This window comes from Apium graveolens, chromosome 1 (genome assembly GCF_009905375.1).
Source record: "Apium graveolens cultivar Ventura chromosome 1, ASM990537v1, whole genome shotgun sequence".
In the NCBI taxonomy this organism is placed as follows: domain Eukaryota; kingdom Viridiplantae; phylum Streptophyta; class Magnoliopsida; order Apiales; family Apiaceae; genus Apium; species Apium graveolens.
The window spans coordinates 190,227,649-190,248,382 of record NC_133647.1 but is presented as its reverse complement, the minus strand read 5'-3'; the positions used below and the strand labels follow the sequence as shown (position 1 = coordinate 190,248,382).

Sequence of the window (20,734 nt, the reverse complement as noted above, 5' to 3'; positions counted from 1 at the left end):
CAAGAAGTATTTGATTTACAATTCTCCGAGTCATAGTCATAGGAGATGTTGTCATCTTTACTGTCCATGGGTGAAAATATCAAGAAGTAAGATATGGATCAACATTTGGTTGAGGGCTGGAGTTACATACAAGAAAACGGTTCTTGCAGTTATCAGCGGTTTTCCTGGCACTGAGAATTTACAAGATACATGTAAGTTCTATGTGAATAATGTCATAGGCTAAAATTTGTCTTGATTTATTTTTAAATTATGCCATCAAATTTAAAAATTTTATTTGGAATTTTTACACTTTTATATATTGTACACATACACACACATAAGCCGAAGGTCTTTCGGGAAACAACCTTCATTCTTATGAATGTGGGGAAGGTTGCGTACATCTTACCGTACACAGACCCTGCAAAAACGGGATATACTGGGTATGTTTGTTTGTAATATAAAAACATTTGAATTCCATATTTTCATATATTTACGCAGAAGTCGAGATCTTTCTAATAACCAACTCTTCATTTTTTGAATGATAGAAAAGACACGTACATCCTATATTCGCCTGCTTTTTGCGTGATACAGTGGAAAAGTTTGGTTTGATATTAAAAAAATACAGTTAAATTGGGCTAGACAGACAACCCCATTCACCGGCCCAAAGCCCAATCCTAATTATCCCCGTCTCCAAACCTGATCACAAATCTACTGGGCTTCCCGACAATATATAAACACTATTTTATATAGATACATGAAAATCTATACTCTCTCTCTCTCTCTCCGCCCGGCTACATCTTTTCCGAACGGTAAGATACCATCCCTCTCCACCTATACACACAAATATACACACATCTTTTGTATCTATATATTTTAATTTCAATTATTCAAATTCGATCATTTATCATTATTTTATTCATCATTTAATTCGTGTTTATTATTCGATTCAACTTAGATTCACTAATTTATTATCGTAATTAATTATTCACACTTTTTTAAAATTTAATTCTGTACAGATCTTACATTTATACGCACAATTACACTTATTTGTCGGTGATTTTAATCATTTCTGATCGAATTGCGTTTATATTTGTGTATCGATGTGTATGTATATGTTTTTGTTGTGTATGTTTAGTTTTTAGTGTGATGCGAACCATGCGATTGCTTGTAAATTGCGAAGAATTTTAGTTTTTGTTGTTTTCGAGTGATTGTTTGCGTGTTATCGGAGAATGTATGTGATGATTGTTCGATTAAAGCTAGATTGAGTGATTTGTAATTGTAGTTAGACATTTACAATAAATGTATCTATGTATATGTATATGTAGGGTGACAATCCATGGAGGGCTCCCTTAGATAGAGGTCCGTAGAGAACTATTATTTAAAAAATGTAAATACACAATTTTTTTTCATTTTTCATCATATATAGTTACAAATTTTAATTACCCAATTAAAAACAAAGTTGCACATGTTTTTATTTAAAAAATCATTGAAATTTGATGAAATAGTTTAAAGTGGTTCTCTAATAGAATCAAGGGTTCTTTACAGTTCTCTATATAAGAGGGTTCTCTCAAGAAAGACCTGTTTATGTATATGTGAACCAGGCGATTAGTTGAAGAATTTGAAGCATTTTAGTTTTTGTTGTTTTTCAAGTGATTGTTCGTGTGTTATCGGTAAATGTATGTGATGATTGTTCGATTAAACTTAGATTGAGTGATTTTTATTCTAATTAGCGTTTTATTTTATATAGTTTTTCGAGTAGTTGTTTGTGCTATATCGTTTTATGATATTGTGTGTGTCAGTGTGTGTGTGTTTGTTCCAAGTTTACGAGCATTTATGTTTGTATCATATTTGGAGGTTGATTTTTTTATCGTTTAACTGATATCGTGTGTGTGTTTTACTTCTAAATTTACGAGCATTTCAGTTTATACTGTTTTTCGAGATTGTTTGTGTGATATTGTATGTATGTGTGTGTTACTTTCAAATTTACAAACATTTGAGTTTAAATCGTTTGTGGAGATTATCTGTGTGTTATCGTTTAATTGATATTGTGCGTGTGTGTTACTTCTAAATTTACAAGCATTTCAGTTTATATCGTTGTTCGAGATTGTGTCTGTGATAACTGCTAAATTGATGTGTCAGTAGTCATGTGTTTACTTATCGTTTTCAAAATTGTTTGTGTGATATGTTTTGATTGAGCTATATAGATGTGGATTTATTTATGTATTAGTTGTTTAATTCTCTACAGTTGAGTGAGATACAATGTCTACCACAGACGAGCCGCTGTATCCAATAGCTGTTTTGATTGATGAGCTAAAAAACGAAGACATTCAGTTGAGGTTGAATTCTATTCGGAAGCTTTCTACAATTGCTCGTGCGCTTGGTGAGGAGCGGACGCGGAAGGAACTTATTCCGTTCTTAACCGATAGTAATGATGACGACGACGAGGTGCTTCTTGCGATGGCTGAAGAGTTGGGGGTGTTTATTCCTTATGTTGGAGGCGTGCAGCATGCTCACGCATTGCTTCCTCCTCTTGAGGCCCTTTGCAGTGTTGAGGAGACATGTGTGAGGGATAAAGCTGTTGAGTCATTGTCTAGGATTGGATCACAGATGGGAGAGAGCGATGTGGTTGATTGGTTTATACCTTTACTGAAGGTTGTTTGGTTGTTGAAAGAATTGTGTTATTTGTATATGTTTTCGTATTTCTTACAAGGTCTTTTTGTTCCTCTAGAGGTTGGCAGCTGGAGAATGGTTTACAGCTCGAGTCTCCGCTTGTGGATTGTTTCACATTGCGTATCCCAGTGCCTCTGATATATTGAAGACTGAACTGAGAACAATATACAATCAGTTGTGTCAAGATGACATGCCTATGGTGAGGAGGTCCGCTGCTACGAACTTGGGAAAATTTGCTGCTACAGTTGAAGCTGCTCATCTTAAGACTGACGTTATGGCAATGTTTGAAGAGCTTACACAGGACGGTTAGCACTCAATTCCCATGTTACTGTTCCATGGACATTAATGGGATGGATATGTAATTTGGTTACTTCGTTCCTTGGTATATGTATATTGGGTAGTTGGACCAACTTCTAGATTATCTCATAAGGCAACAGTGAGGTAAAGGATCATGATAGGTGAGAGAAACTCTTAGTGAAATGATATATGAGTGGGAGAAACAAGTATTAAGATGTTTAAAAACACATTCCTCTGTTTGAGGTTAGTTGGGTTCTTTTATAGTTCCTACAATTGTTAATTATGGCTGTTTTTTAATGAGGCTTTAACATCCTTAAGTTGTGTTTGGTTGGAGACTGGTGAAGTTAAACAATGGAAGGAGGGAAGGGTGAAAATAGTAAGGGAGCTCAAATATCAATAAAATAGCGAACACATTTTTATTTCATTCTCTCCTAATTTCATTTTCCCCAACCAAACACCACATTAAAGTTTCCTTTGGTTGTTTGCATGGATAAACTTAGCATTAAATAGTTCTTCCTTTACGGAAATGCCCTTATCCAAATATTTGTCTAGTTAACAATATGGACTAGCAATGTGTGCTTCTTCATTTGACATCTAATGTCATGCCAATACTATTTCTTTTCTTGTTGATTCAATTTTAATTAAAAAAATTTGAAAGTTCCGTACATTGTTTTTTTTAATTCGAGGACTTTGCATGATTTTAATGTAATTAATGCTTTTTTCAGATCAAGATTCTGTGCGCTTACTAGCTGTTGAAGGGTGTGCTGCTCTTGGAAAACTTTTAGAGCCGCAGGATTGCATTGCACATATTCTCCCTGTCATTGTCAATTTCTCGCAGGTGCACTTTTGGACATACTGTTATTTAAGTTGTGGTGTTGCCCTATACAAATAGTTCAGTGTTTCCCACACCATGTTTTGCTTTCTTCTTTAAGGTATTCTTCATATGTGGTGTCTTTAGTTGATTTCTTATGATACAAGAAACTCTATATGGGGATACTTTTGTAGTTGGTAAACGTTTATTTACCTATTCTTGTAACGATGTTTTATTGTCGATATGTATGAATTTCCATGTAGTGATTAATATCTTCTTCAAGTTATCATCTTTCAGTTGAGTGAGACTAATTTAGTTTGTTAATCTAATTTCTGTTTCTCATTCTTATCATACTAAATATTTCAAAGCCTTTAATATCTTCTTTGTAGCAGCCACAGGCCCACAGGTTTCAGGAAAATGCCTAAAGTTTTAACCTTGACTAGTTAATTTACATTTTGGACGGGGTGTTTATGCTAGACATTTTGTTGAAGAAAATATTGAGTTGCTCAAATAATGTATACTTCAAACACTGGGAGTTATATGAGAACTGATGTTAATCTGGTTCATATAAAGTTCACTGTTTTTTATTATTTGAGAAATACTAATGGTTGTTTTGGATGCATAAGAAAACAAATCTTAAATTGGAAAGATATCTATGAGTTTTATAAACGAGATATTGGCTTGTTCTTTTCAGTCTACTGTAGTGGATATCTGTTCGTTACTGAACTTCTACTTTTACACCACATCGTTTTGCCTCGTTTTTTATGCTTAAAGGCATTACCAATTGTCTTTACTTGTTACCAAATAGTAGGTTCATGTGATTTGCTTTATTATTCAGGATAAATCTTGGCGTGTTCGCTACATGGTTGCTAATCAGCTGTATGAACTCTGTGAGGCTGTGGGGCCCGAACATACGAGGTGAATATGCGTAACTAGTGTCATTCTAGTACTTGATCAAAATAAGATTCAAGTGTCGTTTTGGTATAGTTCCTGAATACCTTATTTTAGGTCACCTTCTTTTGGCCACATCTTCTGAAACATTCTTGAGCAATGTTGTCAAAAGGAAATTGAATGTTAAACATGTTAGTTATGCAGAATATTTTGTGAGGCATGTGTTATTTGAAATGCTCTGTTGAAATTCTTGTAAATTGAGTAATGTTTACATTAATGTTTGAAGTTCGGATTTGGTTCCTGCATATGTGCGGCTACTTCGAGATAATGAAGCTGAAGTACGTATAGCAGCTGCTGGAAAGGTTACCAAGTTCTCCCGGATTCTCAATCCAGAGCTAGCAATTCAGCATATTCTACCCTGTGTGAAGGTATGAGTTTTTAGTCCTCTCATAATTTTAGGTAGTTCTCTTACTGTGTATTCAGTTATCATGCAGCTCAGTAATCTTACTATTTGTGAATACATTTTGTAGGATTTGTCTTCAGATCCTTCCCAACATGTTAGGTCTGCTCTAGCCTCTGTTATAATGGGCATGGCCCCTGTATTAGGAAAGGTAACATATACGGTTCTTTAGTTATATGCAACCTCTGCTGTTTTTGTTATCATATTTCTTATTAGTACGGGTTCTTGTGTTGCTTTGATTATCAGGGAGCCTCTAGTTCCTTCTATGCTTTGTATTGTCAGGATTGTTGTGGATTTATGCTCTGTAAGGCAATTTTAGTATAATATTTAATTAGTGATAAAATTTGTGCCAGAGGGGAAATCTGAAAACTTGAGAATTAAAAACCAAAAAGGAAATAGACATCGTTAAATTTTTTATGTTTGATTTCTGGTCATAAACATGATTTTGCTATTATGAGTAATTGACGGTTTACCCTGTGACATTTGTGTCGGGGACTGGTCTCACCATCATCTACATATTTATGAGCTTCTGTCGATGACCTATTAGGATGAACCTGTTCACCTTTTTGTTTCAGGTATCCCTCTTTGTAGTTTAGAACTTTGAAGTTATGTTCCCTTAATTTCTAGATTAAGTTTCTGTTTTTATCTTTCAGTTTTTACTTTTAGCTTCTGCTATGAAAAACAATACATCAACTACAATAATCTAAAAAAAGTGGGTGACGAGAGTACCAAAATTTGGAAAAACGCCTAAAACACGTCAAATACGCATACGAGGGAAGCATGTTTTATAAGTAGTAAAAAAAATCTTCACGCAATGATTGGAGATAATCATCCCCAACTTGCGCAATTGAGAGATAAGCATCTCCAACATGTGCAATTGAGAGATACACATATTCACTATACGTATTTTAAACATATGCTTCCCTTGCATGTGTATCAGATTATTAATTAGTGCTTTGATCTGTGCCAGAGGGGAAACATGAATTTTTGGGAACTGGAAATTAAATTGGAAAATACATCTTTTAATTTCCATGTTTTATTTCTGGTCAATAACCAGTTTATACCATCTGAATAAGCAATGGCCTACCCTGTGTTCTGGAGACTATGTTGTCATTTTAATCACAAATCATTAACATTAATCAGTGGCTTCCTACGAGGGGTTTCACCCAATGTTACTCTGAAAATACCTTTAGTTCTACTTCTTTTCCCAAGTTTATATTCTTATTTTTTGATTTCATCTATTAGCTTCCATTTATGGAAAAATTACATGAACTGTCTAAATTTTGAAGGCCTACAGTATAACATTAATAACGAGTAAAAATATCATCACGCATTGCGCAAAGATAAGCATCCCCGACATCGCATATGTGCATAAGAGAGTTACATGTCTTAAACATGCGCAATTGAGAGAGATGCTTCTCCACCATGCATATTTTGAAATTGATCAAGGGATTTTTGTCGATCGCCTCTAGCTATCTAACATCAACTTCCATGGTGCTAGCCCTTTGGCTAACTAAAGAGACATAAAAATGCTAACTACCTAAAATTTTATTAGTCAATTTTTTTTTTGCTCCCAACTATGCTGGCCAAATTGGCTAGCTAATAATTTTTATAATAATTAGTAATAGGATTTATATTCTTTATAATTAAATTTCTCAATCATTTATCTTTATTATGTAATTTATATTGTAGTTATAACTTCTGATAATTGTAACTTTTTTATAATATTCATTAATTGTGTTCCTTTTTTTATTATCTTTTTACAATGAATTATTTTGTCTTTTAGCTATATTTTTATTAAATTCAATAGGATGAAGTAGATTTCAGAATAATAAATCTATACTATAGCAACCATAATTATTAAGAAAAAGTTTTGAATGCATCATGGGCCCGTTTGGATCGTGGGATTTGAACCCGAGGAACGGGATTGAGAATGAGATTGTACAACAAAAATGTATTAAAATCTTATTCTGAGATCCGTTAACCGGATTCAAATCCCATGATCCAAACATCCCGTTATGATTCGATACTAAAAAAAATACTTTTAACTTGACGCTTATAGGCACAACAATATCTTGAGTAGAGAGATAATCTTAAAATATTGAAGTAACTAGCTGTAGACACTAACCACATTAGCTGAAAATGAAGGCTGGCTAAATTTTTGATGGGCTATTCACGTAGCTGATACCTCAGCAGTTGGATCGCCATTATATTATAGCGACGAGCCTGGGAGGCTGTCAGGAATTGGTGGTTCCTGAACTAGTTTTGTAACTGTTTTTGGTATTTTCTAGTTATATGAGAGAGATAACTGCTAGATATAGCAAAGAAACAGAGAGAAACAGCAGATTAGAGGGCAGAAATAGAGAGATTGAGTCAGAAATTGTAGAGAGAGAGAGAGACAAAATCAGATAGTAACTTGAAGAAGAAGATAGATTTCTAGAGAGAAACCCTAGAGAGAGAAGAGAGAGACTTGTTATTCTGAAAAGTATTCTTACAACTCTATTTATACTAGTCTGCAAATGTAACTAACTCAACAATTACCATACTACCCTTAATGACCTGATACTACCATATCTGTAGTACTAATAAGACTCTTGGCTTGACATACTACTATTATTATACTACTGCTGCCTTCCTGACATTCCTCCCTCCTTGAAATTGAACCATGTCCTCATGGTGGATCATGTTCTTCAAAACTATCCTCTTGCTGGTTCAGGTAGACCTGTCCAACTTTCCAATGCACTAATATATCTTCATAGAAGGCTGAGACATGCTCCCTGAGATGCTGCCTTGGAGCATTGATGAGGGCATAAAACTTCCAATTGTTCTCTTGTAATTTATTGGTCAGCTCTTCTACCTCTAGAACAATTTGCACCATGTAATGACCATTTAGAAATTCAGTAGAACCACCATAGTAAACATGATTGAAACACTTCAAATATCCTCCTGGATCAAAAATGGTTCTTTTTACACTTTTCTTTGAGGCCTCGGGGTCTTCAATTTTAATAACCCTATCCATTTTAGGTATGCCTTGTCTCATCTTAAGGTAATTGTGTATATCACCTTCATTCCATCCCTTGCAGAATGCGCATACCATTGATTTATCTTATTAACAATTTCAGCAGTCTCAACACAAAATCCTTGAGTTTCTTGAATATTCCTGACCAGATCTTTGAACACATCAACAAAATCTGTTTGTTGGCCATTTAAACCACAACCACCAGGATCTGTTTGCTGGCCGTTCAAAACAGAGAGAAACAGCAGATTAGAGGCAGAAACAGAGAGATTGAGTCAGAAATTGTAGAGAGAGACAGAATCAGATAGTAACTTGAAGAAGAAGATAGATGTCTAGAGAGAGAAGAGAGAGACTTGTGGAACAAGTTCCATTTTCATATATTCATAATGCATAATCTGAAAAGTATTCTCACAACTCTATTTATACTAGTCTGCAAATGTAACTAACTCTACAATTACCATACTACCCTTAATGACCTGATACTACCATATCTGTAGTACTAATAAGACTCTTGGCTTGACATACTACTATTATTATACTACTGCTGCCTTCCTGACAGAGGCATTGGAGTTGCTCTAAGCACATTACTTAATATTTGAGGATAGTGTTGTAAAAATCAGCAATCAGATCTAATAGGTTGAGGTACCGATTTTAGGATTAATCGAAAATCGGAAGGATTAATCGAAGTAAAATTTGGAAGTATTTTTTTAGATATTCTTTATTAACTGGCATATATTTATCATATCATTTAGCAAAATATATATACTTATGATACCACAAATTTATATATTTTATAGAATTGTAAATTTACTAATTTATTTTAAATACTCGGATAATTAAATTTCTTTCTCGAATACAAACATTTACTTGGATAAGTAATGGCAGATTGACAGTTTCCAATGAATTTATACAAAAAACAAATATACACAAAATGCACCTCATTCTCCGTAATCAGTAATTCTTAGTTCAAGTGACCTTGTCAACTTCGCTAAATAAGAATAAAAATAATTAATAGGTATTAATTATAATATTGGAATTCAACAAGTTGTTACATATTAAAAAATTGAACTGGATCTGGGTATAATTTTCTCAAAATAGTGCGAACTAAATTCTAAGTTAAAACCGATTATATTTTAAAAAATCCGGAATCAAATATCTGGTTCGATTTTCTAAATCAAAAACCGAATACCAAATTAATAATAACACCATAGACATTCTCGTCGCTATTGACCGGTTCAATATATGCAAAGACAAAAATACCCTGATTTACAAGACCCCTTTCCTATTTAAGATTGTGTCTGAGTGGAAAATAGGGAATAAAAAATTGCGAAAGACGAGAATGAGGCTGCAGAGAGAAGGGAAGTTTCCAAGGGTGGTTGCCCTTCTGAACTACAGCCTATGATTTCAATTTCTTCAATCAACCGCCCTTTTCTTTTCATTATGAATGCTGAAGACTCTGCTCTGACTAAACAATAAAAAACGCAATCCAGTTTTGTTACTACTAAAAAGGCTGTGATGATAAATTAGGTCTTTCTCAGTAAAAATGGGTAGTGAGTGATTTAGCAAAAAAAAAAAATGGGTAGCGAGTGAATGTGACCCGTATCTTGGCAGAGTAACCCGGATGGCACTAAACATGTAATTCTTGTGTCTCTTGAGTGTTTGCAGCCATGGCGGTGTTACCCTTTCACCCATTTATATTATAGATCTGAGCCTCCCTATTTCTTCGAATTGATTACAATCTGTTCTATTATATCTTTTTAAAAACAATTATAAGAATTAGAATAATATCTTTATCTCTCCGATTTAAAGATTTTAAGTGGTGAACCGGTAGATAAACAAAAGTCAAAGAGAAATATGGATAAATTAGAAGTGTAGTTATATGATACATATTGTTAACATTAAAATTATATGATAAACTAATATTTCTCAGTTGAAATGTATATTTTGTGGATGTGACCCGTATTTTGGCGGGGCAACCCGGATGGCACTATAGATGTAATTCTTGTGTCTCTTGAGTGTTTGCAGCCATGTCGGTGTTACCCTTTTACCCATTTGTATTACAGATCCGAGCCTCCCACTTCTTTGAATGAATTACGATCGGTTCTATTATATCTATTTATATATTTATATGAGTATAAATTAGAAATAGCTACTAATGGATTTACTAAATCATAGCTAATAGTAATACTCCTAATTGACTATCTAACTGCGGAATATACTCAATAATTGCTAGTCGAACTTTCCATTGTAATACATTAAGCTGATATGCTTAGCATCTTTGTTTTGTATCCATGGTACTATATAAAGATATATGAAAAGGAGCAGGGACTGCAAAACTTATCCAAGGTAGTGCCTTTATGTTGTTATTAGAGGACCATATATGATTTTATGATTTTTCCGTCATTAATTATTTTTTCTTGATCATGATTATATCTAGCTTTCACTGGTCTTAAAAAGCACTATACCGTAATTCTTATTCTCGATTTCCAGGATGTGATTCGCTGTACTATATCTTGTCTGTAAATGCTTAATTCAGTTCTTTCTGTAAGCTTAGTTTTGAGACTCATTTGGTGTCTATTGCAGGATGCAACAATTGAGCAGCTTCTTCCAATATTTCTCTCCCTTCTGAAGGATGAATTTCCTGATGTGCGACTCAACATTATTAGCAAGCTAGATCAAGTTAATCAGGTTTGTGCAATATTTTGGCTGAAGTTTTTTTGTTTTGTCTGCACTTTTACAGAGTAGATTATGCATTATTTGTCGGCCTCGTCTTAGATATCAAGCTTAATTATGTACTTATAGAGGTAGTATATGTGTTTATAAAAGTTTGGTTATGTATTGTGATTATTTTCAAGAAAACATCTCTCTTGCTGAATGTATTCATGCCTCCAAAATTCCCATCTAGAATGTAAATGCATCTCCAATAGGGGTTGCCAGTATCTCTGTTGCATGGATCTCGTAGTTGCCAACATGTTGGAGTTGCAATGTTGCTAAAGTTTGACAACTTACCATATTGCTAACTTCTGACAACTTTTCAAATTGTTTAAAGCACATCGAATTGCCCAAAAATCACTTGCAAGTACTCTAGTTTATGTCTTCTCATTTTCATATATTTTCTCTCTGTATACGGGACCAGATTGGCAAACCTTTGTAGATACTCTAAGTACTTTATAACCCTTTGATTGATAATGGTCACTTGGTCAGACTGTAGTTTCTTTTTAACTAAAGTTTTGCAGAAAATAGTTCATAGTTACACTATTTAGACGAGGGCTTAATTTTTTTCATGAAACACACCTTTATATAATGTGTTGACACCCTTTATGTTGTTTGCTTGTGTTTCTCTGTGTGTTGTTATTTTCCATACCAGCACACAGAATCCATGAGTTGCATCCATTCACATTTTTCCATTTACATGGTGATATTATTTACTGTGTGTTACAATTCCTATATCGTGTATTCAATTAGTAGTTGTGATTACTCATTTTATAACTTGTCTTCAGTGTCTCCTTTCCTGATATTTGTGCTAAATGCCATTCCATGCAGGTTATTGGAATAGATCTTTTGTCCCAATCTCTGTTACCAGCCATTGTTGAGCTCGCAGGGGATAGGCATTGGAGAGTTCGACTAGCAATAATTGAGTATATTCCCCTATTAGCTAGTCAATTAGGAGTAGGCTTCTTTGATGATAAGCTTGGCACTCTCTGTATGGAGTGGCTAAAGGATAAGGTTTGTTCATTTACTTGAGTTGAAATGTTTTGCATATCTGGGCCTTTTTTTCTTTTTATTTAGAAGATCAAGTTGTAATTACACTCTACTAGTCAAGTCCATATTTACTCGGTCAATATGAACTAAGAAATGTCACATGAAAGAGCATGTTGAAAGGTTTAAATCTAGCACTGTGGTTTTTCTTTGGTTACAATTATTTGGCATGAGGTGCAGGTTTGCTCGATTCGAGATGCTGCTGCCGATAACTTGAAGCGCCTTGCAGAAGAATTTGGCCCGGAGTGGGCGATGCAGCATATTATTCCACAGGTTTGTCCGACGGCATTAATAATACATCCCTATTTCTCAGTGATAATGAGTTGATTTTTTTATCAAGCTGTTTTTTCTGGGATGAATAAATCTACAAATTAAAGAAGGTTAGTTCGTCATGTGAATGAGATGATAAAATCATGTTCCAAGTACATATAATGCATCTTCTTTAATCATTGGGCTGGTAGTTTAATCTTAATTTACTATTGGCATGTGAATCTTGAATATTATTCCGAATGACAAATACTTGTGGCATAAATGGATTGCATTGCATCTGTCATGAATCAACAAGCATGCTTAAAATTCACTTTTTTTGCAGTGTACTTTCTTATTGAGAAGATAAAAGGTTAACGTTTGATTTTCGCAGGTATTGGACATGATTAACAACCCACATTACTTGTATCGGTTGACAATCTTGCGTGCTATATCTCTACTTGCTCCTGTCATGGGCTCAGAAATCACATGTTCTAAACTGCTACCTGTTCTAGTAATTGCATCGAAGGATAGGTAATTGACTTTCTTGAAACTTTATTGCAGTGTCTTTGTTTTTGGAATTGTCACAGAAAAAGAAATCGTTTGCTTGTTTTCAGAGTGGCGAACATCAAATTCAATGTGGCAAAGGTGTTGCAATCCCTTATCACTGTAGTCGATCAGTCCGTAAGTGATTATCTCATTCCTTTACCCTCTATTTTCACTTCAGTAAAACTTGTTAATTGCAATTTAATATGGTGATAGTCCTTGTAGTATAGTTTTTGTAAAATATTTTCTTACAATCGTGTAGGTGGTTGAGACAACAATTCGCCCTTGTCTGGTGGAACTTAGCGAGGACCCAGATGTTGATGTTCGTTTTTTTGCCAATGAAGCACTTCATGCCATTGATCATGACATGATGTCAAGTTAAGGAGATCTGGATCAATCCATCTGGAAATTTACAACTGGAACGTTTTTTATTTTACCCTTTTTTTAGAAGTTGATATCACAAATTCTTAGTTAAATTGTCAAATTCTCTTCAAGTGTTTCAGAGTGTAGTACATAATGTTTAGAAACATATGGCAGACAACATGACCATTGAAAAGACAATTTGCCTTCTCAGTTATGCAATCTCTTTTTACGACTTCTCTTTGACAGTTCCACCCCCAGCCCCCACCCAATTGTTTTACAAAGCACAAATTTAAGAATAAAAATGTTCTTCTATTTAAGGTTTAAGTGTAAAAAAAGGATATATTTGAAATTCAAATAACTAATAATAATAATCATGAATAATGTTAAATACATAACTATTCAAGCTCCCTTCTATGTTAAATTAGAGTTAAGGTCGTCAAAACTTTAAAATTAGACTGAAAAACTTCTTGTAAGAGTTGTTAATATTCTTTTATATTAAAAAATGGCGATTTTCAGATATATATACACACTTGCATCTGTTTTTACATTGTTGTGGTGCATACTTAGCAACAATCTTACGAGGTAATTAGTCAGTTTTATCCGTCTAAAAGAACATTATTATCAGGAAATACATTGTTAAACTAAATTATATATTTGGGCAACAATCTTCTGAAACAATTATCACTTTTCTTCTTTCGAAGGCAACATCTTTACCAAGGAGTGCACTAATGCACCACTAAACTGAATTATTACTATGTTTTACCATAATATATAAGAATAATGAATACTGATCGATAATCTTGAGGCTATTTTTGCTTGTACTCTATATTACCTATGTTAAATATGCATAATCACTAGAACTTTAGTGGAATTGCTACTGGAGTAGCAAAAAGATCAAACTTAAGCTCTCAAAATTGGACTTTTAACCCTATTGATGTGCACATCCACCCATCCCACCCTCATAAAGCACTCTTGACTTCATTCACAGACCATGCACTACCCACAAATCCGGAACTGGAAGAATATGGGAAAGTGCAAACAAGTCGGCTCTAACTCTATCCAAGCAATCAACATCAATGTTAAAACTCCTATTACAAAATATATTAGCGGCGATTCTTTGAAATTCTGGTTCCGCAACTGGATTTGCATTACATAATTTTCGGTAGTATAATACATGTACAAAAAAGTCTAATAAACACCAATTTAATTTATAACATATAATACAAATTATTGTACATTTTTACTACTGTAGTAGCATGATATAATTGATTTACATGATACACTTGTTTTGGATGCATTGTATAAGAAAGTCAAACAATTAGTAGTTGCAGTTTATAATCTATGATAATCAACTTCATCTGTTAATGAAGGCCTTGACATGAGAGATCATCTCATTTGCACGAGTTTGTGAAATCTGAGTCGTGCTCAGAATTTGAAATGCATGTCCAACTCCTTTCGAGATTAAACATTCCACTTTGGTTCCCGAAATTTTCAGAGCATTGCAGAACTCCAAGTTCCTATCTTTTAGTATGTCCAGTTCAGATATACAAACCATAACGGAAGATGATGAATTTTTAGCTGCTCCTATTTTAATTTTCCCATTTACTGTTGGATTGCACCACGGATGGTCACGGTTTGACCCCGATGGCAATGATAATCGCCAATATTTATCAGAAGTATCCAAGGTAAGTGCAGAGTGAGGTGGCTGGACCATATGTTTCTCCGAGTGAGTTCTGATTTCACCCCCAAAAAATGGCTGGATTAGTATAATTCCTTTTAGCGACGTGCTAGAATTTAAGCGCATGGACACATTGTAGGCTATATTGGCACCAGCACTATCACCAGCTAGAAACATGTGAGAGAAGTCACATTTTCTTGACCATAATTCAGTTGTTGAGTATGTTGCTTGTTGTATTAGCCATGTTAGAGCCTTTAAACCATCCTCGTACGCTGCTGGGAGAGGATTTTCCGGGGCTAATCTGTAATTTACGGACATGATTATGCATCCGGCTTTAGCAGCTAGTCGTGCTAAAAAATCATGATAACAACTCCAAGCAGCAGAACCAACACAAAATCCACCACCATGGAAGTACACAAGCAAAGGGAGCTTATTCCCATTAAACTTCGGAACATACAACCGTGCCCAAATGCCTGTAAACTTATCAATAACAATGTCATGAGAGACGACACCAAGCTCCGGGGCTAATACATTATTCGTGACACATGGAACGATCTGTGGTCGTTCCACGTGTCCGTCTTTATAAACCCTAATAAGGCCATGTATTTCCTCCTTCACAACTCTAGGTAGTTGAGGGATATGTTTGGTAAGTTTAAGGCTTAAAGGTGGGTCTAAGGTTAAGGCAACCATTCTTTTTCTTCTCATGTGAAGTGTTAGAAGTGTTTTAGTTTACAAAACGAGTTCATTGAAGTGGATTTATATAGAAGAATGAGCATTGAAGAAAGATAAGATTGTAGTACTATGGAGGGTTAAAGGCCAAAGGATGGTTCTCCCATCCTTAGATGACAAGTGGGCAAATTGGACAGATAGTCAATATGGAGTATATGATTGTGGGCGCAGTGATTACAGAGATGCTTGCATTTTTTCAACGCTCTTGTATAGCTAAAACTACACAATGTAATGTTCAAAACTGTGAAGTGATGGAATAGTCTACTGATATGGATTTTTCTTTGTTGACCCGTGTCTTGATTCTCGTTCATTCCGAAATTTATCTCACAGCAGATGGATGCTACTATGGAATGAGAAATTAAGAATGTTTAAAGCTTCCTACTGATAATGATGATACATACGAGATCTTGTACAAGAACTACGAAATCTTGTACAAGAACATGCAAATGGGCCTTTATGCTATTCTTATTCTTCATATAACTGCCTATTTATGTTCATTATTCTTTTGGTGTTGACCATCTCCTTTTTTTTTCTCATATTAGGTAGATAGGGATGCAAATTTCGTCAATTGCAACTTGAAAGAATAATACGGTTATGGTTTCAAAAAAAATACGGTTATGGTAAAAATATATGCTATTTTTCGTCAATAGCTAGAAAAAAGTTTGTTTGATTGTTTCTCCTCATACTCAACATGGCCCAATCACTCAAAGCCCATTTGCCCATTTTCTTCAAGCCCGCTAGAATCATCAAAATTTGGAATTAATATCCAATCCGTTTTTCTCAATCGAATAATTTGGGTTTTTGTAATATTAAAATCAGAAATAGAAATTAAAAACACAATCTTAAAAGTAAAACAAAAATGTCAACCTCAAAGCTTCTTTTAAAAAACGCATTCTCAAAAATAATAAACAGTAAAAAAAGTTGTTACTTTAACAGTTACTCATCAAAGGCAGGGCAAAAAGGTAAACAAAAAAACACACACGGTATAAAACCAGGTCTAGGTAAAAAGAACAGAACATAAAAAACCCAGAAAACAAAATGAGGCAACAAAGAGAAGAGGGTGTCTTAAGGGCAGTTGCCCCTCTTTGTTAAGATCCAAAGATCTTGCAGCCCATGATTTTTTAATTTCAAATCAACAGCCCTTATTCTGTGTGTGTGTTTGTGTGTGTGTTTTTATCATATCCCTTATATATTTATGTATATATGGGAGAGAGAGAGAGAGACAAAGAGAGATTGATGTTTTAAGGGCTCGTTTGGGAAATCTTGTTAAAAAAGGCTGTGATGATAAAAATGGTGTGGTTTTCTGGGTAAAATCGAGTGTAGAGTGAATGTGACATTGTAGCTTGGCGGGGCGACCGAGATGGGTCGCAGCCATGGCTGTGTTGCCCTCTATGCTTGATGTTCTCTTTACAGATCTGAGCCTTTTTTCTTCATTTTTCTTGATAAAAAATTAAATTTTACTTTTTTTTACAGTTTCTAAAGTGTAATTTAGTAATTAAACAAGGACCAATGTAGATGGTGAAATCTTATTTTAGAATCTAGTTTATGATAAATACGTGTATCCATTTTTAAAACCACATTTACAACTTGAAAATATAATTTTTTTTATAAAAATACGTAAATTATAACCATAAACCTAATTTGTAACATAAAATATAATCCAAAATATAATCGAAAATGGTTACCATATATACTAAATTACAACCTATCATCAAATATCATAATTTTATAAATATTTTTAAAATAAAATAATATTTTATAAATCTTTTCAGAAGTTGGTCAATCTAAAAAGCCCAAAACCAAACAAATTTTTTTTCTACGATTTGTTCGGTTTCGATAGTTTTAGATTGACTTTTCGATTTTTGAGCTCGGCAGTAACTTGAATTTCTCAATTTGTTTTATCGGTCTTTCTTTCGAATGTTTGCCTTGTGCACATAATAAGTACGAGTTTGGTGTATTTTGATTTTGATTGGTAGAATTGTTATAAATATAGGACGTTCATCAATATTTATGTATCATGTTTAAAATAACCCAAAGCTAGTATAGTGTTCTTGAAAATTCTAAAGTTTATTTTACCAAGTGAGTGCCCATCTAGTCACTTCCAGATATGTGAAGGAAGATGATCCCTCGTAAATCACAAAAATAAATGTAAACGTAATGACCTAAATACCCTTCTAAACTTGAGCTTTTACAATTCCCAACTACAGCTACAGGGACACACTATAAAACAAAGGTCTGGGGAAGCAAAGCAAATTAGGGGGCATGTAAAACTCAGAAAAACAAGAATGAGGTTCCAGAGAGAAGGGATGTTTTCAAAGGGTTGTTGCCCCTCTCTGTAACACTTGAATGTATTTTCCAAAATCATTCAATGAGAGCCTGTGATTTCATGTCCTATTCCGTAACCAACAACCCTTTGCTAGTATATACCCAGACAAATAAATCTATACTATACTATTAAACCCCAACGGGGATCTTTTGCTAGTGCCGGCAGCAGCAGCAGAAGTATTCTTGAAATATTTGTTGATGGAAAATATGAAACAAGAAAAATATATGAGCAGCTAGCTAGACCGAAGGGAAATTATATTTGTAACAAAGGGGCTGTGATGATGATTTAAATAATTTGTTTTTCTGAGTAAAATTGGGCAGGGAGTGAAAGTGAGCCGTATCTTGGCGGGGCAACCCAGTTGGTCTGGTGGTTGCAGCCATGGCGGTGGCACCCTCTTTGCCTGATGCTTTTACAGATCTGAGCCTCATTTTTCCCTTTCTACCCCTGTACTTTATTGACAATTTACAGTTTAGAAAAAAATTTGTTTAACATTTTTAAGGGTTAAATTTAGACAAGGGAAAGAATTATTATTATTTGATTGCTTCGGAATAAAATCATATACCCTTTTTTCATACAAAACAAATTCAATTTTGTAATTTCCCCCTTCATTATGCAATTAAATGTCCACATTAATTCAAGCGCGATGAGACAGTAAAAAGTAAAAGGCTTATCTTTATGTTCGAGATTTGATATGATCCTAATTATTCCAAGTATCTATATTATCGCATTTTAACTGATATTTGATTTTTTAACCCAAATTTTATGATGATAAAAGTACTACTTATACTTGATAAATAATTATAAATTTTATATCAAGTTAAAACTTATATTTTAAACTTCAATTGGATATAAATATTAAAGATAATAAATATGTGTAGGTATGTCTTTTTATCACCTCAATTTACATGATAAAAAGTCAGTTAAAATGGGACATGGGAATAACTTGGTTTGTTTATTTGTTTTCAATTGAGATATATAATTTTATTCTTAATGACAAATATAAATATATTAAAAAATGCGCAGTTCGAGAAAAACGCTAATAATTAAAAAAAAAAGATAAGTGAGGAAGTTGAAAAGAAAAAAATATCCCTCTTCACTAGATCCATTCGGATTACTGATTTGGTTTCGGATCGGTTCAATTTTGGATCAGATCTACTTTCTAATTATGATATATTTGAAAAACATTCGGATCGGATTTGATTTTGCTTGGTTCCAATTCAGATTAAAATCGGATAAAATTTGGATTAAGACTGGACAAAATTTTATTCGGATTAAATTTGGTTCAGATATTTTCGGATCATAATTTATTTATTTTTTCAATTTTTAAGATTAAAAAATATCCTTTTTATTTAATTTAATATTTTTAATATAATATAATGTACTTTTACAAAAAAAATGATTAGATAAGCATGTTATGATAAACATAAAATTGTTTAAAATATAAATTTTGCTTATTTCGGGTGATATTCAGTTTTGATAATTTATTATTCGGTTTTAATCGGTTTCAAGTTATAATCAGATTTTATATTTCGGATCATTTTCAGTTAAATTTTTGATTCAAGTATTTTTCAGATTGATTTAAATCAATTTTTGGATAATTATCGGATTGTATTATTCAGATTTCGAATCAAATTTTGATTTCAAAAATATCCCTGTTCACAAGACCCCTAATTTCTACGAGGAAGTGTTTGAGTGGCCAAAACACACAAACTGAGAAAGACAGAGAGATGAGGCTGCAGAGAGAAGGGATGTTTAGAAGGGTGGTTGCCCCTCTCTGAACACAAAGCCTATGATTTTATATCTTCTTAAATCAACCACCCTTTTTTTACATATATGTGTGTACATATATATATATATGTATATTTAGAGCTTTGGAGTTTGGACTTGCTCTTTCATCTTCAGCCAACAACCAAAATAACAACAAACATGAAAACATTGATAGTACAGTATTCTAGTTACCAAATATAAATAAAATTTGTTCGAGGCTGTGATGATAAATTAGGTCTTTCTGAGTTAAAATGGGTATTTGTGAATGTGACCCGTATCTTAGCGGGGCAACCCGGATGGCACAAGTGATTTAATTCTTGTGTGTCTTGTGTGTTTGCAGCCATGGCGGTGTTACCCTTTTACCCATTCTATTACAGATCTGAGCCTCACTTCTCTTTTGATTTTTTTCTAATTTAATAGTTTTATGTAACTTTCTCTCTCCTATGTAAACATAAATATATTCCACAACGAAAGTACGAAACAATATGACTTTTAAATTCTAATCGGCATGATTTGTAGTGAGTCTGAGATTAGCTTTAGCTTATTCCAGAATCTAAGATTAGCCGAAGCCCGAGCTTTTAACCGGGCCGGACCGGACTTTACCTAAAAATATAGGGCCCGTCGAGGTCTGAAACCCGGGCCGGGACTGTGCCGGGCTTGACCGGGCCAGATTTTCAGGCCCGGGCTTTTTGTGCATTTCTATTCCATATGAGTAAAATTTTACGGAGTTCACCTTTTAATTAGAATTCTCGGACTCCATCTATATTCTGCAAATAAAATATTTTCTAAAACGTGTTATATTGTTTTACAAATATCATTATTTTAATAAACTCATGCAAATTTCATATATTTACAAGTACAATATGTATATTATGCAACATGAACAATTATGTTCTGCAAACTAAGCATGTTTTGTTGAATAATATATTTTGCAACGCTCTACTTGTAAAATCTATGCAATCTGTAAGATTTTTAATAAAATTGTGATATTTGTAGAATATCATTCGAAAAATAATACGTTTTGCAACAATTTAAGCTCTATTTTATTTGCAGAACATATATGGACTCTAAGGACTCCAATGAAATAGGGGAATACATAGAACTTTACCCCAGATGAGTAGTGTAATATTCGGGTTTTTCACAAAATATAATATATGAACAAATTAATAATTATTTAATTATGTGTAATTTATGTG

At 33.7% G+C, this 20,734-nt stretch overlaps 2 protein-coding genes across 2 annotated transcripts; one reads left to right on the top strand and one right to left on the bottom strand.

The window, feature by feature from the left end:
• The first annotated feature begins 657 nt into the window (after nt 1-657).
• LOC141674017 (uncharacterized) lies at nt 658-13,270 on the top strand. The gene is made up of 13 exons (XM_074480747.1): nt 658-788; nt 2,225-2,631; nt 2,708-2,954; nt 3,672-3,784; nt 4,596-4,675; nt 4,935-5,076; nt 5,179-5,259; nt 10,708-10,812; nt 11,668-11,850; nt 12,064-12,156; nt 12,524-12,663; nt 12,747-12,813; nt 12,938-13,270. Exons 2-13 carry the CDS (start codon nt 2,239-2,241, stop codon nt 13,055-13,057), a joined length of 1,764 nt encoding a protein of 587 aa, XP_074336848.1. The 5' UTR covers nt 658-788; nt 2,225-2,238; the 3' UTR covers nt 13,058-13,270.
• Nucleotides 13,271-14,204: 934 nt separating this feature from the next.
• LOC141723176 (putative carboxylesterase 6) lies at nt 14,205-15,493 on the bottom strand. Its single transcript, XM_074525079.1, has one exon. The coding sequence runs from the start codon at nt 15,419-15,421 to the stop codon at nt 14,393-14,395; it is 1,029 nt and encodes a 342-aa protein (XP_074381180.1). The 5' UTR covers nt 15,422-15,493; the 3' UTR covers nt 14,205-14,392.
• Between the last annotated feature and the right edge of the window lie 5,241 nt (nt 15,494-20,734).